Raw genomic sequence first — 23,223 nt, 5'->3', positions numbered from 1 at the left:
ATCCTTAATTAAGTTGACAGATTACCCAATTTAAAGTAAGTTAACTTCTTTTTTATTGTTGTACTGTTGTGAAGCCTGTTGTACCAGTTCACATATGGTGTAGTATTTTGTTTGTAACAACTTAGTGTCTGTTATTACTAAACTAAATTGGCATGTGGACCCACATGCTGGTTTTTGAGCTGCTTGGTTTCTGTGGAAGATAAATAACCCCTGACCCTAAGCCGGAATCTTGCTAAGAAAAAAAGTTGCTTTATTCCTTATAAGGCATGGGCAGGCTCATGAAAGGATGCAGTTACACTGTCAGTGTGCTGTGAGCTCACTCTAGCACTGTCAGCTCTGCAGACAGTGTCTGCAGGCTTGGAGCTCTACAAGGAAATTAGTCAGCTCAAAACACGAAGTCAACAGAAGCAGCTTCAGGTAACAATCAGGAAGGAGGTCATGGGAAAGTCAGGTTGGTGAATATTTATATGGAGCTTGTTGTGCATACTTAATCTGTAGATTCTGTAAACAAAGCGTGTATGCTAAAATCCTTCCTTGTGGTTTAAGAATTGCAAAAATGGTAGTGGCTTTGTCTTGTCGGAGCTGATTGCTTTTATGCATACAGTAACCCAGGAGGAGTTTGTTTTGTGACAAAGGAATGTTTTCATTAGATTTAAAAATACTGTATAGAATTTATAAGATAAAACCAGTTAAATATTAAAGTCACCATATATAATAAGGTAAGATAGCTTTGCTTTGATGCATGCAGTTAGACTAACTACACAGTACTTGAAGCATGATATTTATAATTATAAGCACCTTAGTTTTGAAACTGCAGTTGGTGAGTGGCTCCTTAAGCATAACTGAGGCAGATCATGTAGTTATAAATATGCTTATTGCATTAAGTTAAGTACTTCTTGCCTAGATGACCATATTCAGGAAACTGTTAGGATCAGCCTTTAGCTACAATTCAGCAGAATATAGTCTCTGGCTCTGTGGGGTTCATAGGTTTCACAGCTGTGTATTCTCCTCCCTGTTGTGAGGATGAAATCTACCACCTCTGCTGGCCATGGATTGTTGTATTAGACATTCCACAGCTGTCCCCCTTTGCATGGCTTAAGTCTGTCAGTATGATTCTGATATCTCTTATGTTGGTGTAGATCAGAGCAAATTCCATTGAAGTCACTGGAAATACACTAGTTTTACACCAGTGTGCGTGAGATCAGAACTGGGCCTAAGCCCATCATGGGGTCTTTATATTAGTTATCAGATTTATGGAGCCAATGGAGATTTGCTTATTATGATCAGTCGAGTATATTAATGAGGGGATATGAGTTTTACCTGGTTGATTTTATATCTGTTAGTCTGAAGAATTTGAAAGGGCTCATGCCCCAGAGATACTAAACCAGGGGTCAGCAGTCTTTCAGAAGTGGTGTACCGAGTCTTCATTTATTCACTTTAATTTAAGGTTTCGCGTGTCGGTAATACATTTTAATTTTTTTAGAAGGTCTCTCTCTACAAGTCTATATATTATATAATTAAACTATTGTTGTATTGTAAAATAAACAAGGTTTTCAAAATGTTTAAGAAGCTTCATTTAAAATTAAATTAAAATGTTGATCTTATGCCGCTGGCCCACTCAGCCTGCTGCTGGTCTGGGGTTCTGTTCACCTAAGCCGGCAGCGGGCTGAGCGGGGCCTGAGGCCGGGACCCTGGCTGGCAAGGGTCCAGCAGCCAGAACCCCAGACCAGCAGCGGGCTGTGCGGGGCCAGCGGCCAGGACCCCAGACAGGCAGTGGGTTGAGCGGCTCAGCCCACCGCTGCTCAGGGATTCCATCCACCGGCTCCTGCAAGCCAGGATCCTGGCTGCTGGTCTGGGGTCCCAGCCCTGACCACATGCAGTGGGTACCTACCTTCTCCCTGGTTCTGGCCCATTCTCTTCCTCTCGCTGCACTGAGCTGAGGGTGGGAGTGGACTGAGCACAGGGCTGGGGGTGAAGGGTCTGGCCGGGAGCTAGAATGAGGGAGGGGGCTCAGAGTTGAGGCAGGAGGTTTGGGTGTGGGGCACTTACCTGGGCAGCTCCCATTTGGTGCGAGGGGTGCAAGTGGGAATGTGTGGGGGTGTGTGCAGGAGGTCTTGTTTGGTGCTCAGGGTGGGGATGTGGGGGGGGGGGTGCAAGAGTCAGGATGTGGGGGGTGCATGGAGTGTGGGGGGCTGGGCATGGGGGGGTGAAAGAGTCACGGCAGAGGGCTGGGGGCATGTGAGGGGGATGCAGGTGTCGGGGAGGCTGGGTATGTGTGGGGGTGCCAGAGTCAGGGCTGGGGTCGTGAGGGGTGTGTGAAGGAGTCAAGCAAAGGGCTGGGTGTGTATGAGGGGGGTACAGGGCTCAGGGCAGGGGCCTAGGGGGTGTGCAGGGCTGCGGTGCTCAGGGCAGAGGGCTGGGTGTGTGTGAGAGGGGGTCAGGGCAGAGGGCTAGGAGGGGATATGCCCCTATTCCACCCACCCCCCTTCCCCAAGGACCTGCCGCCGCTTCTTCTCTGCCTCCGCCGGGAGCAGCGAGCACTCTGACTCTGCTCCTTCCCGATCAGTCCCTCGCAAGGGCCATCAGCTGATCAGCCCGCAGGGAGGAAGGGACGGAGAGGCGGAGGAGGGGCAGGAACCCAGCACACTACGGGAAGAGGCAGGGGAACCGGCAGGACTAGGCTTCTGCCCCTAGGCATGTGCAGCACATTTCATTAGGGTGTGCACGCAGGGAGCCCTGCCCTAGCCCTGCCCCCGTCCTGCCCCCATCCACTCCCTCCTACTTCCCGCCCCCTGACTGCCCCCTCAGAACCCCCAACCCCTCCGCTCCTTGTCCCCTAACTACCCCCTCCTGAGACCCCTGCCCCTAACTGCCCCCCCAGGACCCCACCCCCTATCTAAGCCTCCCTGCTCCTTGTCCCCTGACTGCCCCCCTAGGACCCTACCCCCTACCTGTCCCCTGACTGCCCTGACCCTTATCCACACCCCTGCCCCCAGACAGACCCCCGGGACTCCCATGCCTATCCAACTGTTCCCCCGTCCCTGACAGGACCCCCAGAACTCCCGACCCATACAACCCCCCCCGCTCCCTGCCTGCCCCAACCCCTCTCCACACCCCTGCCTCCTGACAAGACCCCCACAACTCCCGACTCATACAACCCCCCCAGCTCCTTGTTCCCTGACCACCCCCTCCAGAGACCCCCACACCCTAACTTCCCCCCCCAGGACCCTCCTTGCTCCCTGTCCCCTGACTGCCCTGACCCGTAACCACCCCCCGCCCCCTGACAGACCCCGGGACTCCCATGCCCCATCCAATCCCCCCTGCTCCCTGACTGCCCCCTCCAGAGGACCCCCGCCCCTAACCACCCCACCTGGGATCCCACCCCCCCTGCTCCCTGTCCCCTGACTGCCCCCACCCCTTATCCAACCCCCACCCCCCCCGGCCCTGGACACCTTACCATGAGGCTCCTAGCAGCATGTTCTGCTCCGCGCAGAGCCAGACATGCTGCCCCGTGGGAGCACGCAGCCCCGCCCCTCAGAGCGCTGTGCATGCAGTGGCATGGCTCCAGGGAAGGGGGGAAGACGGGGGAGGGGCTGGCGGCTTGCTGCGCTCGGCCGGGCGCTACGGCCCGGGAGCGCGGACCCTGCGGCTTGCTGCGCTGGCAGAGTGGGGCTATTTGCCCACCCCTGCATTAGGGTGTGCCTGGGCACACCTGGCACACCTCATGCACATGCCTATGCTTCTGCCTCCTGCCCCCTGTAATAACCTCACAACTCCCAGTTTGAGCACCCCTGTCTTATCTGCAATGCCAGCCAAGTTCCCCCCTTACAGAGGCAGTTGCACTTGCCCTGCTCCCAAACAGTGGTGTGGGTGGTAGAGCCCTCTGTCTGAGCCTGCCGACAGATATCACTGTATGGGGTTATGTTTAGAAGATTTTGTTTGAAATTTTAAGGGCATTTAAAAAAATGTAAGCTGAGGTTCTGCAGAAATTGATGCAAAGATTGCTATTTGCTCTGGGTGAGTGGATTTTTCAAGCCCTAGTAGCAATATTTCTAAATTCCTAGCCTAGCAGTCAGACCGCCTTCTCCCTTGGTAATTTTAGAACATTAAACATGATAGCAATATTCCCCTGTCAGGACTAGAACATCCCCTCCCATGAAAATGATACACTGGTCGGGAAACTCCCTAAATTTTGCCTACATTTTCGGGAAATCATTCCTTTTGGGACAGTATTTGGGGCAGTCTTTCACCTTCATGAATCCTGGGGATCTGAAAGGAAAAGAATCTCTCGATGCTTCTTGACAAGAAATGACCACACAAGGGGCAGGCAATTCTATGCTGCTCTGCAAGATTCGCAATGGCTGAATCCCCTGCAGCTGTGCATTTGCAGCTGTGCAGGGATTCTGCAGCATTAACTCCTAATAACTCCCACTTGGATGTCTGTAGGGCCAGCTGGTAATGATGTTTCAGAGAGCAGCTGGTTGCTAGCCCCACCCCTAGGCTCTGAGGAGCCTGATCCTTGCTGAGAACCCATAAATAAGCTTCTAACGGTCCCCACTGAATAGGGTGACCAGATGTCCTGATTTTATAGGGACAGTCCCAATATTTGGGGATTTTTTCTTATGTAGGTGCCTATTACCCCCCACACTCTGTCCCAAGTTTTCATACTTGCTATCTGGTCACCCTACCACTGAGGGGGTGGAAGAATGTTGCAAAACTAGCAGTTCCCTTTTTTCCCTCCCCTTACCCACTTTCCAGGCTCTGAGAAAGGCTTTTTAAATTTGAGTGTTCTCTACTCCTGAGCACAGGGGATGGCCCGGGGATCGGTCACTAACTGCACTTTGAAGGAATCTTGTTAATGTGGTATACAATAACATCATATTAGGGGAGATTCAATAAGGAGTGACTCAGTAGACATTGTATATCATTGGTTTTCAAACGTTTTTCTAGCGACCCAGTTGAAGAAAACTGTTGATGCCTGTGACCCGACAGAGGGGTTTGGAGTGTGGGAGGGGGCTCTGGGCTGAGGCAGGGGGTTGGGGAGTGGGAGAGGGTCAGGGCTCTGGGCTGGGGGTGCAGGCTCTGGGGTCGGGTTGGGGATGAGGGGTTTGGGGTGCAGGAAGGGGGGGGCTCAGGACTGGGGCAGGGAATTGGGGTGCGGGCTTACCTTGGGCCAGGGCTAGATTAATCTTTTGTGGGGCCCCCTGGAGGCAATGGTGCATGGCACAGGGAGGTCAGTCCCCTGAGCAAGGGGTCAGCCAGGGGCAATTGGGCATGGCATGGCAGAGGTGGCCCTGCTCCGCCTAGCCCAGTGCGAGGCCACTATTTACAAACCGGCAGTTGCCAGACACACAATGGCCCATCTGGCCCTGTGCTGCCAGCATGCCCCTTCTCCTCAGGGGCAGGCCCATGCCGTGCCACACAGCCCCCCCCCCCCACCTCGTCCAACACCCCGCCTGACACCCTATGGCCAGAGCCCCCAGACCCACTATGCCCAGTGACCCCCACCCCACAAATGCACAGCGTCCTGCACAACACTACTCCTGCCTAGCGCCCCCCCCTCTGCCCACAGCCCCACCACAACTGCCCAGCACCCCCTCAGAACCTCCACTCCCTAGTGCCCCAACACACAGAGGTCTTCCTTGCCCCCTCACAGCCCATCCAACACACACACACACACCCACCAGAGACCCACTCCCCCATGCCCTGCCTCCCGGCCACACTCACCTGCTCTGCTGGGAGGCAATTGTGTCTGCAGAGCTGAGATGGCAGCGCAGCCAGGGCTTGTCCTGGGGTGGGGAATTGCTCTGGCCCCTTGGGAGTGATGCGATCAGCCAGGGCCTGTTCCCCTCACTCCCACCTGGCTGAGACTGGCTGGGCTCCTGTATCAGTCCCAGGCTGCTCAGCTCCAGGGGCCCCAGAGGTGGTGAGAAGCAGAGACTGCCTGGAGCCAGAGGTGCATTGGGGTTTGGCCAGGGCAGAGAGGAGCAGGGGGGTGGGGCCAGAGGGCCGAGAGAAGCCCTCGGCCGGGAGAAGCAAGTGGGGGGTGGAGGGAACCAGTGAGGTCCCCGGGCGCAGCGCAAGCGGAGCAGGCTGGAGCCCCTTGTAAGCATGGGCCAGTGGCACCATTGTAAACCCAATGTGACGGGTTAGATTACAGAACCCCCCTTGGGATCTGCCATCCGATGTGCCAAGACTACTTCTGCCCCTGCTTTCCCTGCCAGCTCAGGACCCCAGCACCCTGTCTTGCTGAGCCAGACACTCCCGTCTGCTCCAACAAAGACCCAGGATCTAAATTACTTGCCCCAAAGCTGCAGGTTTACCTGAAAGCCGCTAACAGAAGTGTTCCTGTCTTTAACACTCAGATGCCCAACTCCCAATAAATCCATTTTACCCTGTATGAAGCTTATACAGGGTAAACTCATAAATTGTTTGCCCTCTAGAACAGCGGTCCCCAACCTTTTTAGGACCAGGGACCGGTTTCGTCCTGCCCCCCAGGGCGGCATTTGCCGGACCCTCCGCAGTCATGCCTGCGGGAGGTCCACCGGCTCCAGTGGAGCTTCCGCAGGCGTGCCTGCGGGAGGTCCAGCTGAGCCGCGCGACCAGCGAACTGTCCGCAGTCATGCCTGCGGGAGGTCCACCGGAGCCCCGGGAGCAGCGGACCTCCCGCAGGCACGACTGCGGAGGAAGCGCTCGTCCCGCGGCTCGGGTAGACCTCCCACAGGCACGCCTGCGGAAGCTCCATTGGGTTGGTTCGCGGCCCGGTTTCTAAGAGGCCGCGGACCGGTAACGGTCCGCGGACCGGGGGTTGGGGACCCCTGCTCTAGAACACTGATATAGGCACAGCTGTTTGCCTCCCCAGGTATTAATACATACTCTGAATTAATTAATAAGCAAAAAGTGATTTTTATTAAATACAGAAAGTAGGATTTAAGTGGTTCCAAGTAGTAATAGACAGAACAAAGTAAGTCACCAAGCAAAATAAAATAAAATGTGCAAATCTATGTCCAATCAAACTGAATACAGATAAGATCCTCACCAGTTCCAGAATGCTCCCTTTTACAGACTAATCTCCTTTTAGCCTGGGTCCAGCAATCACTCACACCCCTTGCAAACTGTCCTTTGTTCCAGTTTCTTTCAAGTATCCTGGGGGGTGGAGAGGCTCTCTCTTTAGCCAGCTGAAGACAAAATGGAGGGGTCTCCCAGGGGTTAAAGTAGACTTTCTCTTGTGGGTGGAGACCCCCTCCTCACTCCTATGCAAAGTCCAGCTCCAAGATGGAGTTTAGGAGTCACCTGGGCAAGTCACATGTCCACGCATGACTCACAGTTTTTACAGGTAGCATCCATTGTTTACATGCTACCTTGAATGTCCTCAAGTAGACTTCTTATGTGGATTGGAGCATTCCAAGATCCATTGTCCTTTAAGTGTTTCTTGATTAGGTACTTAATTTCAACATTCCTTTCTCCAGGAACTGACCAAATGCTCTACTAAGGTTATTTAGAATCAAGCCAGTACACAGCCAACATTCATAACATTCATAACTTTGAATACAAAAATGATACATACATACAAATAGGATTAATACATTCAGCAAATCATAACCTTTACGGAGATATGTTACATGGCATATGTAGCATAAAACACATTCTAAGCATATTTCCATAGGCTTATGGGAGGTACTGTCACACCCAGCACTGCCTTGGTCAGCTCTCGGTCAGCGGTGGTGCTAAGGCAGGCTTCCTGCCTGTACTGGCACCGCGGACCATGCTGTGTCCCTCAAGGGGCCAGCAGCAGATCCGGCTCCGACCCGCAGTTTGAAAACCACTGTTGTGTATCATCTTACATATCCTTCTGTAAACATGAGTCAGAATTCAAAACAAAAGAAATGTATCCGTGAGAAGTGAGTGAGCACTAGGAGTATCCTAGGTTGCACTGCCAGTTGAGCCAATATAACAAATAACTGATAAGATCCAAAAAGAATACAAATGATTACAAAAGAAAAACAAATCACTTTTTAACATTTGTTTTAAACATGGTTACAACTTTAGAAGCAAATGTCATTTTTCTCATTAAGAAATGTGGGATAAATGCAACTTTTGGAAATATTCAAATGCCTTTGATTTCTTTATGCGAAGTAAAAAGAGTCCTATGGCACCTTATAGACTAACAGATGTATTGGAGCATGAGCTTTCGTGGGTGAATACCCACTTCGTCGGATGCATCCGACAAAGTGGGTATTCACCCATGAAAGCTCATGCTCCAATACGTCTGTTAGTCTATAAGGTGCCACAGGACTCTGCTGCTTTTACAGATCCAGACTAACACGGCTACCCCTCTGATTTATGCAAAGTGAGATACATCTTAAAGTGAGCTAAAATTCACGTCACTGTTCTGTGAAGCTGTTATACAAAATGTCTTTTGACACTTGTTGCAACTGCCTTGTTCTAGCTCTTAAGGAAAGTATCACAAGTTCACTAGAGACCCCCTCTATTAATTTTCTGTGAAACCTTATGCACACAGGCTATCAACATGTTAATTCATTTTCTGTCTTTGTATGTTTTACAGGACCAGAGGGGATAGACAAGAGATGATGAATTAGTCTTTGTTGTTAGCAACAAGATGTTTATAGAGTATCATAGTTGGAAGGGATCTCAGGAGGTCATCTAGTCTAACCCGCTGCTCAAAGCAGGACCAATCCCCAGACAGATTTTTGCCACAGATCCCTATCTGGCCCCCTCAAGGGCTGAACTCACAACTTGAAGTTTAGTAGGCCAACACACAAACCACTGAACTATCCCTTCCCTCCTGATGCTTAGGAACATTAGGGCAATTGCAGAGCTTAGAAAGGTTATCTCCTCTTATTGTCTAAGGGACTTTCTAGACAAGGAATAGACTAAAAAAGTGCTTTTTTAAATCAAGCTACTTAACCCAGTTAAAAACACACACGTGCTTTTAGTCTGTTCCTTGTGTGGAAAAGCCCTAAAGCAAACAAATGATTAGAGATGCTATACTTAAAAAAAATCAAAATGCAGTATTCCTAACCGGCAAACAACGCTTTAAGCCAAAATCTGTCTTGTGCTCCATGTAACCCTGCTGAAGTCCAAGGAGCTGCATGGTATGTAAGAGAGTGCAGAATTTGGCTCTAATTTTGCACAGCACTTGCCCTTTAAACATGAGACTCACCAGTGTTGCAGTAGTTTGTGGCATATCTCTAATTCTTCCTGGTTGTTGAAGGTTAAGTGCAGCCCACCCATGCTCAAAACTGATAAATGCTCCGAGCAAACATATCCAAACAATTTAAAAGAGCAAGACAGACTGTACTTGTCTGCAGTTCTATCTCAAGGTTCTTCATAAAGTAGAACTGCAAAACATGCTCTCTTTGTTGCTTTCTCTTAATCCAAAGGGGAACTGTTGGGTTTTTTCAACAAGTTAATAAGGCACCACAAAAATTTTCCTTTACTAAAATTAGGTGAAAGTTATTCACCAAAGAAATGAGTCTTCTAGCAGCATTTCCAAGTAGACAGAGCACTTGACTAGGATTGAGACCTAGGTTCTATTCCCAGTTATGCTACTGGTTTGCTGAGTGACCTTATGCAGGTCACTTCAACACTGTGCTTTAGTTGCCCATCTGTACAATGGAGGTAATGATATTTATCTCTTTGTAAATTATTTTGAGATCTAGTAATGAAAAATGCTATATGAACATGAGGTATTATTATTATTATTATTTATTAATACTGTGGTAGTTTCTGCCTTTGCTTGTGTGGGTTTGGCTTGGACATAACCACTGCTTCATATACACCGGAGAATCAGAAATTTGGGTTGGGGAGAGTGTGCTATTTTGTACGTGTGCCATGCAGACCTAAGAGTGTTCCCACCTTCAGGAAGGTCATCATAGTAGTAGAGGTAGCATTTGGTGCAAAAACTGCTGACAGGCCCTTATGATCCAGCCTTCAGGGCTCTATTGTGTCTCCGGAGTGTTCTGTGTTATCTGACCCCAGAGTGAGGTAAGTCACATAAGTGCTAGCAGTGGGACTGAAGGAGTATTTCATAGTTCTAGTTTCATAGGGCAGCAAAAATCCAGGGATGTGAGTGGGCAAGGTAGAAATTCCAACTCCTTTTGAAGATTCATCCCGTGGATTTAGAGGATGGCACACTGGTGCGCCCTCCACCTTTGAGTTTCCTTTCCCCACTCTCCTCCCCAAGGGAAGGGCCAGATGTCATATAGCTGCTCCCCTAAAGAAATATGGAGGTGAGGGAGGGGGCCAGAGGCTGCTGTTCTCCCCCAAATCCTCAGAAGAGCAAATTAAGGAAGGAGCAGGCTGAGTCATTTGGAGGAAGAGGTTTTGGGCCTGCCTGAGACCAACACAAATCTCTAAGGTTCACTGACAAGGAACCAGAACGAGTTTTAGATTTCCATAGAAACCATGTGATTTTCCATGTGGTCTCAGGTTTCAGTGTGACCGGTTCACACAGTCATGTGTACTGTGCAAATAAATTGTGGTATGATAAGGTAACTTGGCAGATCTCCAGAGCGATGGCACAGGTTTCTTACGCAGATGTTACTGTGCCGGAGGGGTTCACAAACCATTTTATAATTCGAAAAATCTCTTTAGGATATGGACTGCTTCTGAATGTGTTTGTACAGTGGTTAGCCCAGATGGGGCCCCAGTCCTGGCTGGAGCCTCTAGATCCTACTGTCATACAAATACTGTAATGAAATAAATTGGGCCACATCTTCATAGCGTGTTGTATGGACATTTTCCCTCCCTGTGGCAACTACAATTGTCTATGTGGTAAAGAAAAGTTAAGAAACTATTTAATGTATTTTAAGCTTATTTCAATGTGATATAGAAACTGGAAACAAGGAGCAATAAATCTCCATGGACAAGCAGTAAGACTGCGGTGGCCCACAGGTCAGATCCAGCCCAGGGGACAATTCCCTCCATCCCTCAAATGTGTCCATCCCCCCAGCAGACTCACGGTATGAAATGGTGTCCTCCATGCGGCATGACTGCACATACAATATGTTCAAGGTCATGCCACAAGTCATGTTGTTTATCTATTCATGGCATGATTTTATAAATTGCTTCCTTATATTCAGGGGTGAAAGTAACTCTGAAGACTTACTGGTACAGGGGCTGGCTCTGGCCCTGGGAAGGGGCAGGGACTCGGGTGGAAGGGGCGGGGCTGGGGTGAGCGTCCCCCAGCCAGGCCTTCCACGCAGCATGGCCCGCGCCACCCGGGGCTCCAGTGGCAATTTAAAGGGCCCATGGTAGCAGCAGCAGCAGCAGCTGGAGCCACGGGCCCTTTTAAATCGCTGGCCCCGGGGCAGCTGCTACCTTTGCTCCCGCCTGTCGGCAGCCGGGGTGGGGGAAAGGGGCAACGACGTTAAAGCGCTGCCACAGCAAAGGACCCCCCATAAAGCTCTGCCACAGCAGCACTTTAACATCCCTGCCTGCCCCTTTTGCCTCCCTCATCGGTGGCCCTGCCGGTAGGGTCCGAACCAGCAGGGCCGCCAACAGGGAAGGGGCAGCGACGTTAATGCACTGCCGTGACAGCGCTTTAAGGATGGTCCTTTGCCGCAGCAGCGCTTTAACATTGCTGCCCCTTCCCCACCCCACCCCCAGGCTGTGTATGGGCCGGTACCAGCTTCTTACCGGTACGCTGTACCGGCCCGACCGGCTCACTTTCCTCCCTGCTTATATTCCTTCTAAACATACACAACCAATACAAATTATTGAAATCTGTACTCAAAATAAGGTTTAGGTAGCAAGATTATGTAGTGGTCTAGAAAACAATGTAAACAGAATACAGTGAACATATGATACAATTTACTACTTTTGAATAATACAAATTCAGATGTGTCATTTATATTCATTCCTTGGGTATGAATAGGTATACAAATGTTTAATATTTATCATATTAGAGGTGCACAGCTATTTAAGAGAAATCTAGCTTACAACTGAAATTTGCTAATGAAGCAATATGCAATTTGCAATTTGTTCATACAAAAACTGTGTTTTAAATTCACATTAAGGTGCAATTGCATTCACAAATATTATTAAAAATGTATGAAAATGTTTCCTACTACTACCCCTGGAAATAGGGAAGTCTCCAGCACCAGAAAACAGAATTGGATCAGTGAGCCTACAAGAAGGTGAAATCAAAAGAGGAAAAAATTGTGATTGCTTCATTCTGCCTATATAGGAGATTCACTGGCTGTTTCAGCTCTAACAAATGGATGTAATCCAGTGCTAGCTAGTGAGGAACTTTCAAGGAATTTTTTTACTGTGTGGTTGGGCCTTGGAGAATTTTTGGCATGATAACTCACAAGGAATTCTTGAGATTCTTCTTAATCAGCAGCTTCCTCTTTTGAGTTAATGGCCTGACCACGTTTTCCACCATCTTAGATTCATGGGCGGCAGGTTATATATGTTTGCGGTGCTCGAGCTCCAGGAATATTCAGGGCCGGGTGCCCTGCTCTGGTCAGGTGATAAACTACTCCCCAAGATCTTAAACTGTCTTCCAGCAATATTTGGAGCTGGGTCTCTCCCCAAGCCCTGCCTGGTTCGGGCCCCGGCCCCCACGGGCCTCCCCCCCACCCGCCGTGTCCCTGCCTGGAGCAGGTCCCAGCCCCCGCCTGCCACCACCCCCCCCGTGTGTCCCCCCATCTTGTCCCTGCCTCTGCCTGACAGAAAGCAGCGCGCGCCTGTCCCCTGCCTGCTTCTGCTGCCAGAGATCGGCTCCCGGCAGAACTGCTGTCTGCTGCCCCAGGGTCCTAGTGCCTGCCCTCCACTAATGGCAAGGCAGGCTGCCCTTACCCTGCCCTTCCGCCCTCGCCCTGAGCCTCCCCAACGCCCCAAACCCTCATCCCCAGCCAGAGCCCTCATCCCCCCCCACCCCAAACCTCTGCCCTAGCCCTGAGCCCCCTCCTGCATCATGAATCCCTCATCCTCAGCCCCACAGCCCTCACCCTGCACTCCCTCCTATCCCCAAACTCCATCCCAAAGCCTGCACCCCTCCTGCACCCTAATCCCCAGCTGAGGACCTGCACTCCAGACCTCCCCCCGAAACCCCACCCAGAGCCCTAGGCAGGTGGGGGCAGAGTTTGGGGGGGCGGGTTCTGTGCACCACCAAAATTTCTACAAACTTGCCACCCATGCTTAGATTGGCTAAGAAGTTCAGAGAGGCATTATTCCCACCCCAGCTTTCTAAAAGCAGAATGTCTCTGCATGTGGCCTGTTTGCAATCATTAATCAGTAAACAAGGGCTTTTGGCAGCGTGGCAATGACATGGCAAGCACTGGCTTCTACAAATACAGCAGGTAGGCAGGCCCAACCGTAAGAAAGGCAACTTATCTATGAAGGAGGCTGGTTAGTGGTTCAGTAGCTAGCTTTTTCACTGATACCCAAAGGGAATCACGTCTGTTTATGCCATGAGAGTGGGAAACTTGGTGTAACAACTGTTGAAGGCCTGGGGAATCTATGCTCATTAGCCTGGCTTTTGCTTTGTTTGTTTGGCAGAAGGTTCTAAATCCGCTCAAGAAGTAACAAACAAAGCATCTTGACTCCTTCCAGCAAGTGTTTCTGAGCTCCCCGAATCTCTCTACAGAAGTGGACGATCCTGGGAGGGGCTGTTCTTCCCAACATCCAGGTTAACAAGTGTATTTTTTCACCTGTTGCATGCCAAGTGTGGGCAGTGGTTTAGTTAGTAAAAAGCCTTAACTGAGAAAATATATCAACATAAGAGCGGCCATACCGGGTCAGACCAAAGGTCCATCTAGCCCAGTATCTGTCTACCGACAGTGGCCAATGCCAGGTGCCCCAGAGGGAGTGAACCTAACAGGCAATGATCAAGTGATCTCTCTCCTGCCATTCATCTCCATCCTCTGACGAACAGAGGCTAGGGACACCATTCTTTACCCATCCTGACTAATAGCCATTTATGGACTTCACCACCATGAATTTATCCAGTTCTCTTTTAAACACTGTTAAAGTCCTAGCCTTCACAACCACCTCAGGTAAGGAGTTCCACAAGTTGACTGTGCTGCGTGAAGAAGAACTTCCTTTTATTTGTTTTAAACCTGCTGCCTATTAATTTCATTTGGTGACCCCTAGTTCTTGTATTATGGGAATAAGTAAATAACTTTCCTTATCCACTTTCTCCACATCACTCATGATTTTATATACCTCTATCATATCCTCCCTTAGTCTCCTCTTTTCCAAGCTGAAGAGACCTAGTCTCTTTAATCTTTCCTCATATGGGACCCTCTCCAAACCCCTAATCATTTTAGTTGCCCTTTTCTGGACCTTTTCTAGTGGTAGAATATCTTTTTTTGAGGTGAGGAGACCACATCTGTACACAGTATTCAAGATGTGGGCGTACCATGGATTTATATAAGGGCAATAATATATTCTCAGTCTTATTCTCTATCTCCTTTTTAATGATTCCTAACATCCTGTTTGCTTTTTTGACCACCTCTGCACACTGCGTGGACATCTTCAGAGAACTATCCACGATGACTCCAAGATCTTTTTCCTGACTTGTTGTAGCTAAATTAGCCCCCATCGTATTGTATGTATAGTTGGGGTTATTTTTTCCAATGTGCATTACTTTACATTTAGCCACATTAAATTTCATTTGCCATTTTGTTGCCCAATCACTGAGTTTTTTGCTTTGGTCTTAACTATCTTGAGTAGTTTAGTATCATCTGCAGACTTTGCCACCTCATTGTTTACCCCTTTCTCCAGATCATTTATGAATAAATTGAATAGAATTGGTCCTAGGACTGACGCTTGGGGAACACCACTAGTTACCCCTCTCCATTCGGAGAATTTACCATTAATTCCTACCCTTTGTTCCCTGTCTTTTAACCAGTTCTCAATCCATGAAAGGACCTTCCCTTTTATCCCATGATAGCTTAATTTACATAAGAGCCTTTGGTGAGGGACCTTGTCAAAGGCTTTCTGGAAATCTAAGTACACTATGTCCACTGGATCCCCCTTGTCCACGTTTGTTGACCCCTTCAAAGAACTCTAATAGATTAGTAAGACACGATTTCCCTTTACAGAAACCATGCTGACTATTGCTCAACAGTTTATGTTTTTCTATGTGTCTGACAATTTTATTCTTAACTATTGTTTCGACTAATTTGCCCAGTACTGACGTTAGACTTACTGGTCTGTAATTGCCGGGATCACCTCTAGAGTCCTTTTTAAATATTGGCGTTACATTAGCTAACTTCCAGTCATTGGGTACCAAAGCCGATTTAAAGGACAGGTTACAAACCTTAGTTAATAGTTCCGCAACTTCACATTTGAGTTCTTTCAGAACTCTTGGGTGAATGCCATCGAGTCCCGGTGACTTGTTAATGTTGAGTTTATCAATTAATTCCAAAACCTCCTCTAGTGACACTTCAATCTGTGACAGTTCCTCAGATTTGTCACCTACAAAAGCCAGCTCAGGTTTGGGAATCTCCCTAACATCCTCAGCCGTGAAGACTGAAGCAAAGAATCCATTTAGTTTCTCCGCAATGACTTTATCGTCTTTAAGCTGTTATTGATTTAGACAAAAATGGAATTTTCAGTTAATATATTTTCAAATGTTTTTAATGCTATGCATAAAAATATAAGAAACACTGTATACCAATTATAACACTTCAAGGGGGTGATTAGTCTGCATATTCATACCATATACCTCAAGTGGGGGAAGCCTGCCAAAACACAGTTATCTGGTAGCGGGACTACTCACCTTGTTACATGATGTGGCACATATACAAGACTATTGCATAGCCAGCGTAATGTAGAGAGAAATAGTGTGATGAGAAGAGATTCTGTCTTAACGTCAATTAACTTTAATAAGAGCTTGAGAGACATGAGCCTCACTGAAAAGGCAAGATGGGAGAAAAAAATGCAAAAATAGATCAAGGAAAATCTTCACCAAAAGGGATCTCCTAGAGTGAAATGAATGCTATTTTGAGCAGGTCTAACACACACACAAGAAAGTCCAGCACAAAAAAAAAAAAAGACTGTGTTCCTGGAAACTGCTTCCCTTCCAGTTCATGTATAACTATAACCCCAAACCTCTAGTGCCTTTTGGCAATACTTCTCTGTGAACTTGAGATACCGCACCTGCAGGTATTTTTTCTTAACTCTTGCCCTGTGCAGGAAGTTACAAGGATTCTCCTCCCACTTTCTGGAAAGATGGAGTTGCCTCTTTGCTCTTCTAATACAGCAACCTTGGCCCTGTGCGTACATAACTTTTTATTTCTTCTGTGTTTCCCATAAATATTGCAATTATTTTTATTTGAAAGAGGAGAGCCTTAACAGTGGGAAAACTCAAAGTTCTGAAATGAAGGGAAGGAGGGATTCTATGATATTAAAATGGAGTAAGAAATATGAATTTTTAACTCCTTGCTAGCATTCCAAAGGTTTCATCATTAAAGTAGCAAAAATCCCCAATGGCCAGAGATGTGGCACTAGATGGGGAGGCCTCTGAGTTACTACAGATAATTCTTTCCCAGGTATCTGCCTCGTGGGTCTCGCCCAAATGCTCAGGTCAGGAAGGAATTTTTCCCCAGATCAGATTGGCAGAGACTCTGGGAGCTTATCGCCTTCCTCTGCAGCATGGGGCACTGGTCACTTGTAGGTTTAAACTAGTGTAAATGGTGAATTCTGTGTAACTTGAATCAGGGCCGGCTCCAGCTTTTCTGCCGCCCCAAGTGGCAAAAAAAAAAAAAAAGATGAGTGGCGGCACTTCGGCGGCAGCTCAATCACGCCGCTTCTTCGGTGGCAATTCGGTGGCGGGTCCTCCCTCTCTTCCTCTTCGGCAGCAGCTCAAAGAGGAAGAGAGGGAATGAGGGGCCCGCCACCGAAGACCCAGATGTGCTGCCCCGACACGGGACAGAGTGCCACCTCTTTCAATTGGCCTCCCCAAAGGAGGAAACAAAGGAGGGTTTGTTTCTGCAGGGCTGGGTGGCCCTGGGGCGGGGTGTTTCCGCAGGGCCGGGAGGTTTCGGCCCTCAGCTGTTTTCTTTGGAGGAATGTGGCCCTCGCCGCTTTACGAGTTGTGCAGGCCTGGACTAGATGATCACAATGTTCCTTTCTGGCTTGAGAGTCTGTGAGTCTATAAAGACCATCCTGAGGCCTTTGCCACCTTGGGCATGTGAAACAAAGTGAGGCAAAGGATAGGTATAGCTATGGGCTTTTAACTTCTCACCCAAATCAGAAATCTCAGGTATTTCCCCACAGAAGGGCTGTTATTGTAGGGGAATAAAATGATTAAATAAAGATTACTGTAGCTGGCCTTGCTTCAGAGTAGGACATTTGTCCCACTACATTTAATTATATCTGTACTATGTATTATGATATTCCTATTTTTATTTCAGAGTCATAGCTTTACTAATAAAAGGTCATTTTCACAATAAAGGTAAATTATAAAATACCTATCATAGGTGAACACAATATGACATGTACAAACCAGCATGGCTTCTGCTAAGGCTCTGAAACACCTTTCTAATCCCCTGATCCTGGGTCAGCCAGAGACCAAAGAGAGCTTCTGGCATAATTTAGCAAAACCTAGGGGCTGCTTCTAAATTATACTCACTGCAGTGGTTCTCACAGGGGCCAGTGTGTTGGACAGGATTCAGGTGGCGCACCATGCACTCTCCCCCTGGGATGCCCCCTCACTGCCCTTTCTCCACCCCAACATCGCCCAGTATTATTTATTATTTCTATTATCATGGTGCCTTGGAGACCCCATGATGGACCAGGACCCCATTGTGCTAGGTGCTGTACAAACACAGAAGAACAAAGACAGTCCCTGCCCCCAAGGAACTTACAACCTAAGTATGGCAGCTCTGCACCACCTGAGGATTAAGACTGCTTTATGGCTGCTGACGTGGCACAAAGCAGCCAGAGCTGGGGTAGTCAAGAGCCTGGACTGCTCTAGTCAGTCCTGATCACCATGTCTCAAGAAGAATAGAGCAGAAATAGAGGGGGTTCAGAGATGAAAATGAAGAAACTTTCATATGAGGAGATACTGAATAGATTGGCACTGTTTAGAGAGAAGGCTAACAGAGGGGACAAAATAGAAGTATTCAAAATAGGAAATTGTGCAGAGAAGGTAAATTGCTCCTAGTTACCTTTTCTCATAATATGAGAATGGGGAGACAGTCCAGGAAATTGAAAGGCAGCAGAACTTAATTCTGACAAGAGGAAATACTGTTTCACACTACACATCATTAACCTATGGAACTCATTGCTATAAGATATTGCTGAGGCCAAGACCTCAGGATTCAAAAAAAGATTAGATACTTACAGAAACATTTGACAGGACGATTTTTTTTTAATTAGAGAGTTTAAAACTTCATGACATAAAACAGAATCTTAATTTACTGGGAATAGGGAGTAACTTTCTCTATGGGCCTAAGCAATCCAGTTGCACAGAACAGGGAGGCACAAAAGCTATTCCCCGCTGGGAACAAGCCTGGAAATTTTCACTAACTCTCACTTGCAGTGTCTGGCTTCTCAGTTAATGGCATGTCACTGAAATGGAAAAAATATAATTCCTTCCAAAACAAACTAAAAGATTTTTGGCAGTGTGGAGTCTCTACTTGCATATCAGAGCACACAGATCCTGGAAAAAAAAGGCAAAAATATACATGGCCTTGAGATCATGGTGGATAATTATTCATTTATATAATTGTTCAATAGTAGCTTTTTTTGTGGAGGTGGGAAAGGGCAGAGAAAGAGATACAGAGAAACTCTAGGCAAAAATTAAGTCCTGTTTGCTAAGTCTTGAGGAAATTGTGGGTATTGTCAATTGTGCCTGTTACTTATTTGCTTTTGTAAGCCAAAATGTGAATGCAAAAAAAAATTTTTGGTGCTATGTTTCTGCGAATGTCTTGAGTGACTATTTATGTGATCCTGTAAATCTCTGGACTCTTTGGCTAGTATTTTTCTCTTTTGCTCTTGCTGTTATTGGAGATATTTGTGTCACAGTTCCCGAGTTAACTGTACTTCTAAACCTCCACGCTCCCCATGAGTGTAGTTCATTAGGTCTTAGGTCTCAAGGTAAGTTCCCCAATCCTCTTCCTCCAGACATGGCTGCATACCTGTCATTCTGTGATCACCTCAGCACCTCTCACTTCAGAGGCAATAACAAGGTTATTCAGTGACTAACCGGCTCTCATAAAGTAGCATACTATTTTTTTAGAACAAAAACATTTCAGCTCAAACACATCTTAAAAATAATAAACAGCTTATATGCATGCCTGGTTTTCCAGGTGGTCATCCATCTTTCATGTGGAAACCCTGGCAGGCTTTAAAGCACTTCAGGTCCTCTCACAGGGCCTGTCTGTGGGCACAGACTCATGTCAGCTCTTTGATCAAGTGTCAATGACCCTCTCCCAGGTCAGAGCTGACACTGTGTACAGTTTCAGATCCTCTGTATTCAGAAGCTTCTTGAACTAGATCAAACCAGTATATGCTATTTCTGCAAGGAGCCGTAACTTCACAAATTTATCTGCATTGTTTCAGCATTGGGGATTTTCATTAACTGCCATCCATTGAGTTACTGCAGGAAACATATTTTAACTTACCCATTGAGCCAGGGATGCTCACTTGAAAGCCCACAAAGATATAATTAAGGGGAGGGATACCTCAGTGGTTTGAGCATTAGTTCCCTAAATTAAGGGTTATGAGTTCAGTCCTTAAGGAGGCCGTTTAGGGATGTGGGGCAAAAATCTGACTGGGGATTGGTCCTGCTTTAAGCAGCAGGTTAGACTAGATGACCTCCTGAGGTCCATTCTATATAACATTAATACAATAGTCATTGAATAAGTCCATGCTTCAAAAGCATCTGTCACTATTTGAATAAAAGCTCTCTCCCTTGCAGTCCAAGATTTTCCACTGTTTGATGCAGGACAGAAGTGATAATCCACTGTAGATGACATCAGTCAGTCATTGTGGAATTTGATTAGTTGTTGCACACAGTAATATAGATCTCATTCCAGCAGGTGCAGTGTGGAACATGCAGATGCAACCCCTAAAGCAATCTTTAAGCCCAATTCCATGATAACAAAAATGGTGGTGTAAATTGTTCGGAAAACAGGTGCATGTGATTTTAAGAAGTGGTATAAGCTGCACCAGTTTGGCATTTAAAGGTATGGAAAGTGAGTACAGAATACAAGTGCGGGGAAAGGTGAGGTATGGAAGGAAAAAACACCTTACAGGAAGATGTAGGGGAGGATGCTAGACTGGTTTCTTTTAATAAAGTTACATCACCCAGAAAACTCCCATTGCCAAATTCAAACCTGGCATAACTGAACACAAGTCACAGTGACTTCAGTGGAAGTTGTTAATCTTTACTGCAGGGATTAGTTTAATGTTTATTTAATGTCAAACTGGTGCAAATCATACTGTTCCACCACTCAACACTCATTCATACCTGTCTTCTGACGAATGTACACCTGTCATTTTACCATACATAACTAAGGCTACAATTTTCTCACATAGTTTGTGGAAGTCACGGAATCCGACCTCCATGAATTCAGCTCTGTCAGCCAGGAGCTGCAGGTCCTCCTGCCACCCTCCGTGGCCATAGGCCCCCCCAGAGCTCCCAGCTGCTGCAGGGGCAGGGCTGCAGCTCCTGAGCTGCTTTGGGTGGCGGTCATCCCGCCCCTCACTCCCAGCCAGCGTAGGCAGTGGGGCCCCCAGAGCTTCAATCCACTGTAGGCAGCAGGGGCTCCCCCACAGCTCCTAGCTGCCGTGGGGGGGCAGGGGTCCCATGAGCTTCAAGCCACCGGGGGTCCTTCAAAGCTCCTAGCCGCCGCAGGTGGTGGGGGGACCCTGGAGCTCCGAGCCCCCACAAATGGTGGGGCCCCCAGAGCTCAGAGCAGCCCACGCAGTTCCCCAACCTCTGCAGGCAGTGTGTTGAGAAGAAATTTAGGAAAACGTAAGGTTAATAACAGGAAAAACTTCCCAACCAGGAGGTGAATTAAGCTGGAAATGATCTTCCAGGGGGAGTGTTGGAAGTCCTGTTGTTTAGGATATTTAAAAATAGGCTTGATAAAACATAATTCAGTGGATAATAGTGAACAGTCCTGCATCACTGGGGAGATGGAATTAACATTCTAATGGGACTTGTCCTCTTGTGGAGCAGCAATAGTTAAAGTTGTTACTAGCTTCTCATTTAAGGTTTGTGTATATATTTTTCTTTTTGAAACCCAAACTGTAACCAAAAGAAACTGAAACTTCACATGCCACAGTTTATCCTAAAGTATAGTTTCTCTGTGAAGTTTGAAAAAATTCAGCAAAGCCATTGTGTATCTATGATGTCTCAAAATTTCCCTTGTTTTTTGAAACCTCTCCTAATGGCTTTTTGGCTCATTGCATCTCGGAAACTGCAGTCTCTGCAAACTTCTGACTTCTGTCAGCAAAGCGAGTTGCTCCTGCTTCACTATTCCAGTGACACCATATATCACTGCTTATTCATCCTGTGTGCTGTCTTAAAGCTGAAGATTACCAGGGTATAAAAATAAACATCTTAAATTTTTTGAAAAAAATCAAATTTTTACAAGAAACACAACAATCCATTCCTGTCTTGCCACTCAATATTTGTGGTGATTGTTTCAGTCTTTAACCCCTGAGTTTTATTTTCAATTTCTCATACATTTTTTTTTCTAGTACTGGGTAATGGGGAGTGGTGGGGGTGGGGGAGTGACCTTATGCAATGTACACTTCAAAATATTTGCATATATCTTAACCGTGAAGTACATTCATGTAGTCTTTTGACTATCTGTACTGGGGGTTTTGATGTAGAAAGGTTTTATATAAAAAAAACTTTATTTTTATTCATCATCATAATATAATGCTACTTATATAGTGTCCTTCCAACAAAGTTTCTCAAGGGCCTGATTCTCATTTACACTCAGACACCTTCACACTGACCTAATAGTATAAAAGGCCTTAAAATACGCTTACTTTAAGACCTCTTTATAGTGCTACCGAGGTGTAAAAGTAGGGTGACCAGATGTTCCAATTTTATAGGGAGAGTCCCGAGATTTGAGGCTTTGTCTTATATAGGCTCCTATTACCCCCCCACCCCTGTCCCAATTTTTCACACTTGCTGTCTGGTCACCCTGTGTGAAAGAGCCTTATTGTTGATGAGAATAAGGTCTGTGTTCTGCAGGTATTAATCAATGAACCCACATAACACCCTCTTGAGGTCACAGGTAGGTATTTAAATATATATAACACTTTCAAAATTCTGCGATATAAAGCACTTGCTATACTTCTGGCTTCATTTCATTCTGCTTGCAGGTAATTAGGGTGGTTCAGCTCTGATGTTATTTCACTGAACAGTGCACACAGTATTCTTTAGATTCATTCAGAGTGCTGTACCAGCTTCCCAATATATTTCAAGTTTTCTTTTCCTGATTTTAATGAAGACTATATTTGATAGACCTCTCCAATATTTTGCATTATTTCAGCTTCCAAACAATTTGCTGAAGAGGTCTTAAAAGCCCACAATGACTACAGGAAGAAGCATGGCGTTCCACCACTGAAGCTTTGCAAGAAGTTAAACAGTGGAGCACAACAGTGAGTTCAACCCTTCCTTTCTTGTAATGAGACTTTTATCACATATATGAATTAAACATAGTGCATTCTATTTTTTTACCCAGCACCGGGATCTGCCTATGCATATCCCAGAAATATGTGCACTTTGATATGTATTGTCCTTTGTTGAGGTGTTTCATCCAATGTATGATGCTTCCATAAATGATGCTTCCGTACCAGTGACTCTCTCTTGGTGGTGGTGGTATTCATATTCCTAGCTCCTAAGGCCAGAAGGGACCATTCTGATAGTCTAGTCTGACCTCCTGTATAGCACAGGCCATAGAACTTCCCCCAAATAATTCCTAAAGCAGATCTTTTAGAAAAAATTCCAATCTGGATTTTAAAAATGCCAGTAATGGAGAATCCACCACAACCTTTGATACGATTGTTCCAATGGTTAATTACTCTCACCGTTAAAAATTAACACCTTATTTTCAGTCTGAATTGATCTAACTTCAACTTCCAGCCATTGGAGTATGTTACATCTTTCTCTGTTAAACTGAAGAGTTCATTATTAAATATTGGTTTCCCACATAGGTACTTATAAATGGCAATCAAGTTACCCCTTAATCTTCTCTTAAGATAAATAGATTTTGCTTC

The 23,223-nt window shown here is 46.7% G+C and overlaps 1 protein-coding gene across 1 annotated transcript in view; it reads left to right on the top strand.

Annotated features, from left to right (window-relative positions):
* Positions 1-298: 298 nt before the first annotated feature.
* Positions 299-23,223, top strand: part of GLIPR2 (GLI pathogenesis related 2) — a 44,196-nt gene continuing 21,271 nt past the window's right edge. The window contains exons 1-2 of the mRNA XM_045003577.1: positions 299-451; positions 22,497-22,605. Of these exons, the coding sequence (XP_044859512.1) occupies positions 439-451; positions 22,497-22,605 (122 nt within the window). The 5' untranslated portion in view covers positions 299-438. The remainder of the gene's footprint in view (positions 452-22,496; positions 22,606-23,223) is intronic.

The sequence above is a fragment of the Mauremys mutica genome, chromosome 2 (assembly GCF_020497125.1).
Source record: "Mauremys mutica isolate MM-2020 ecotype Southern chromosome 2, ASM2049712v1, whole genome shotgun sequence".
In the NCBI taxonomy this organism is placed as follows: Eukaryota; Metazoa; Chordata; order Testudines; family Geoemydidae; genus Mauremys; species Mauremys mutica.
This window is presented reverse-complemented; position numbering and strand designations above follow the sequence as displayed.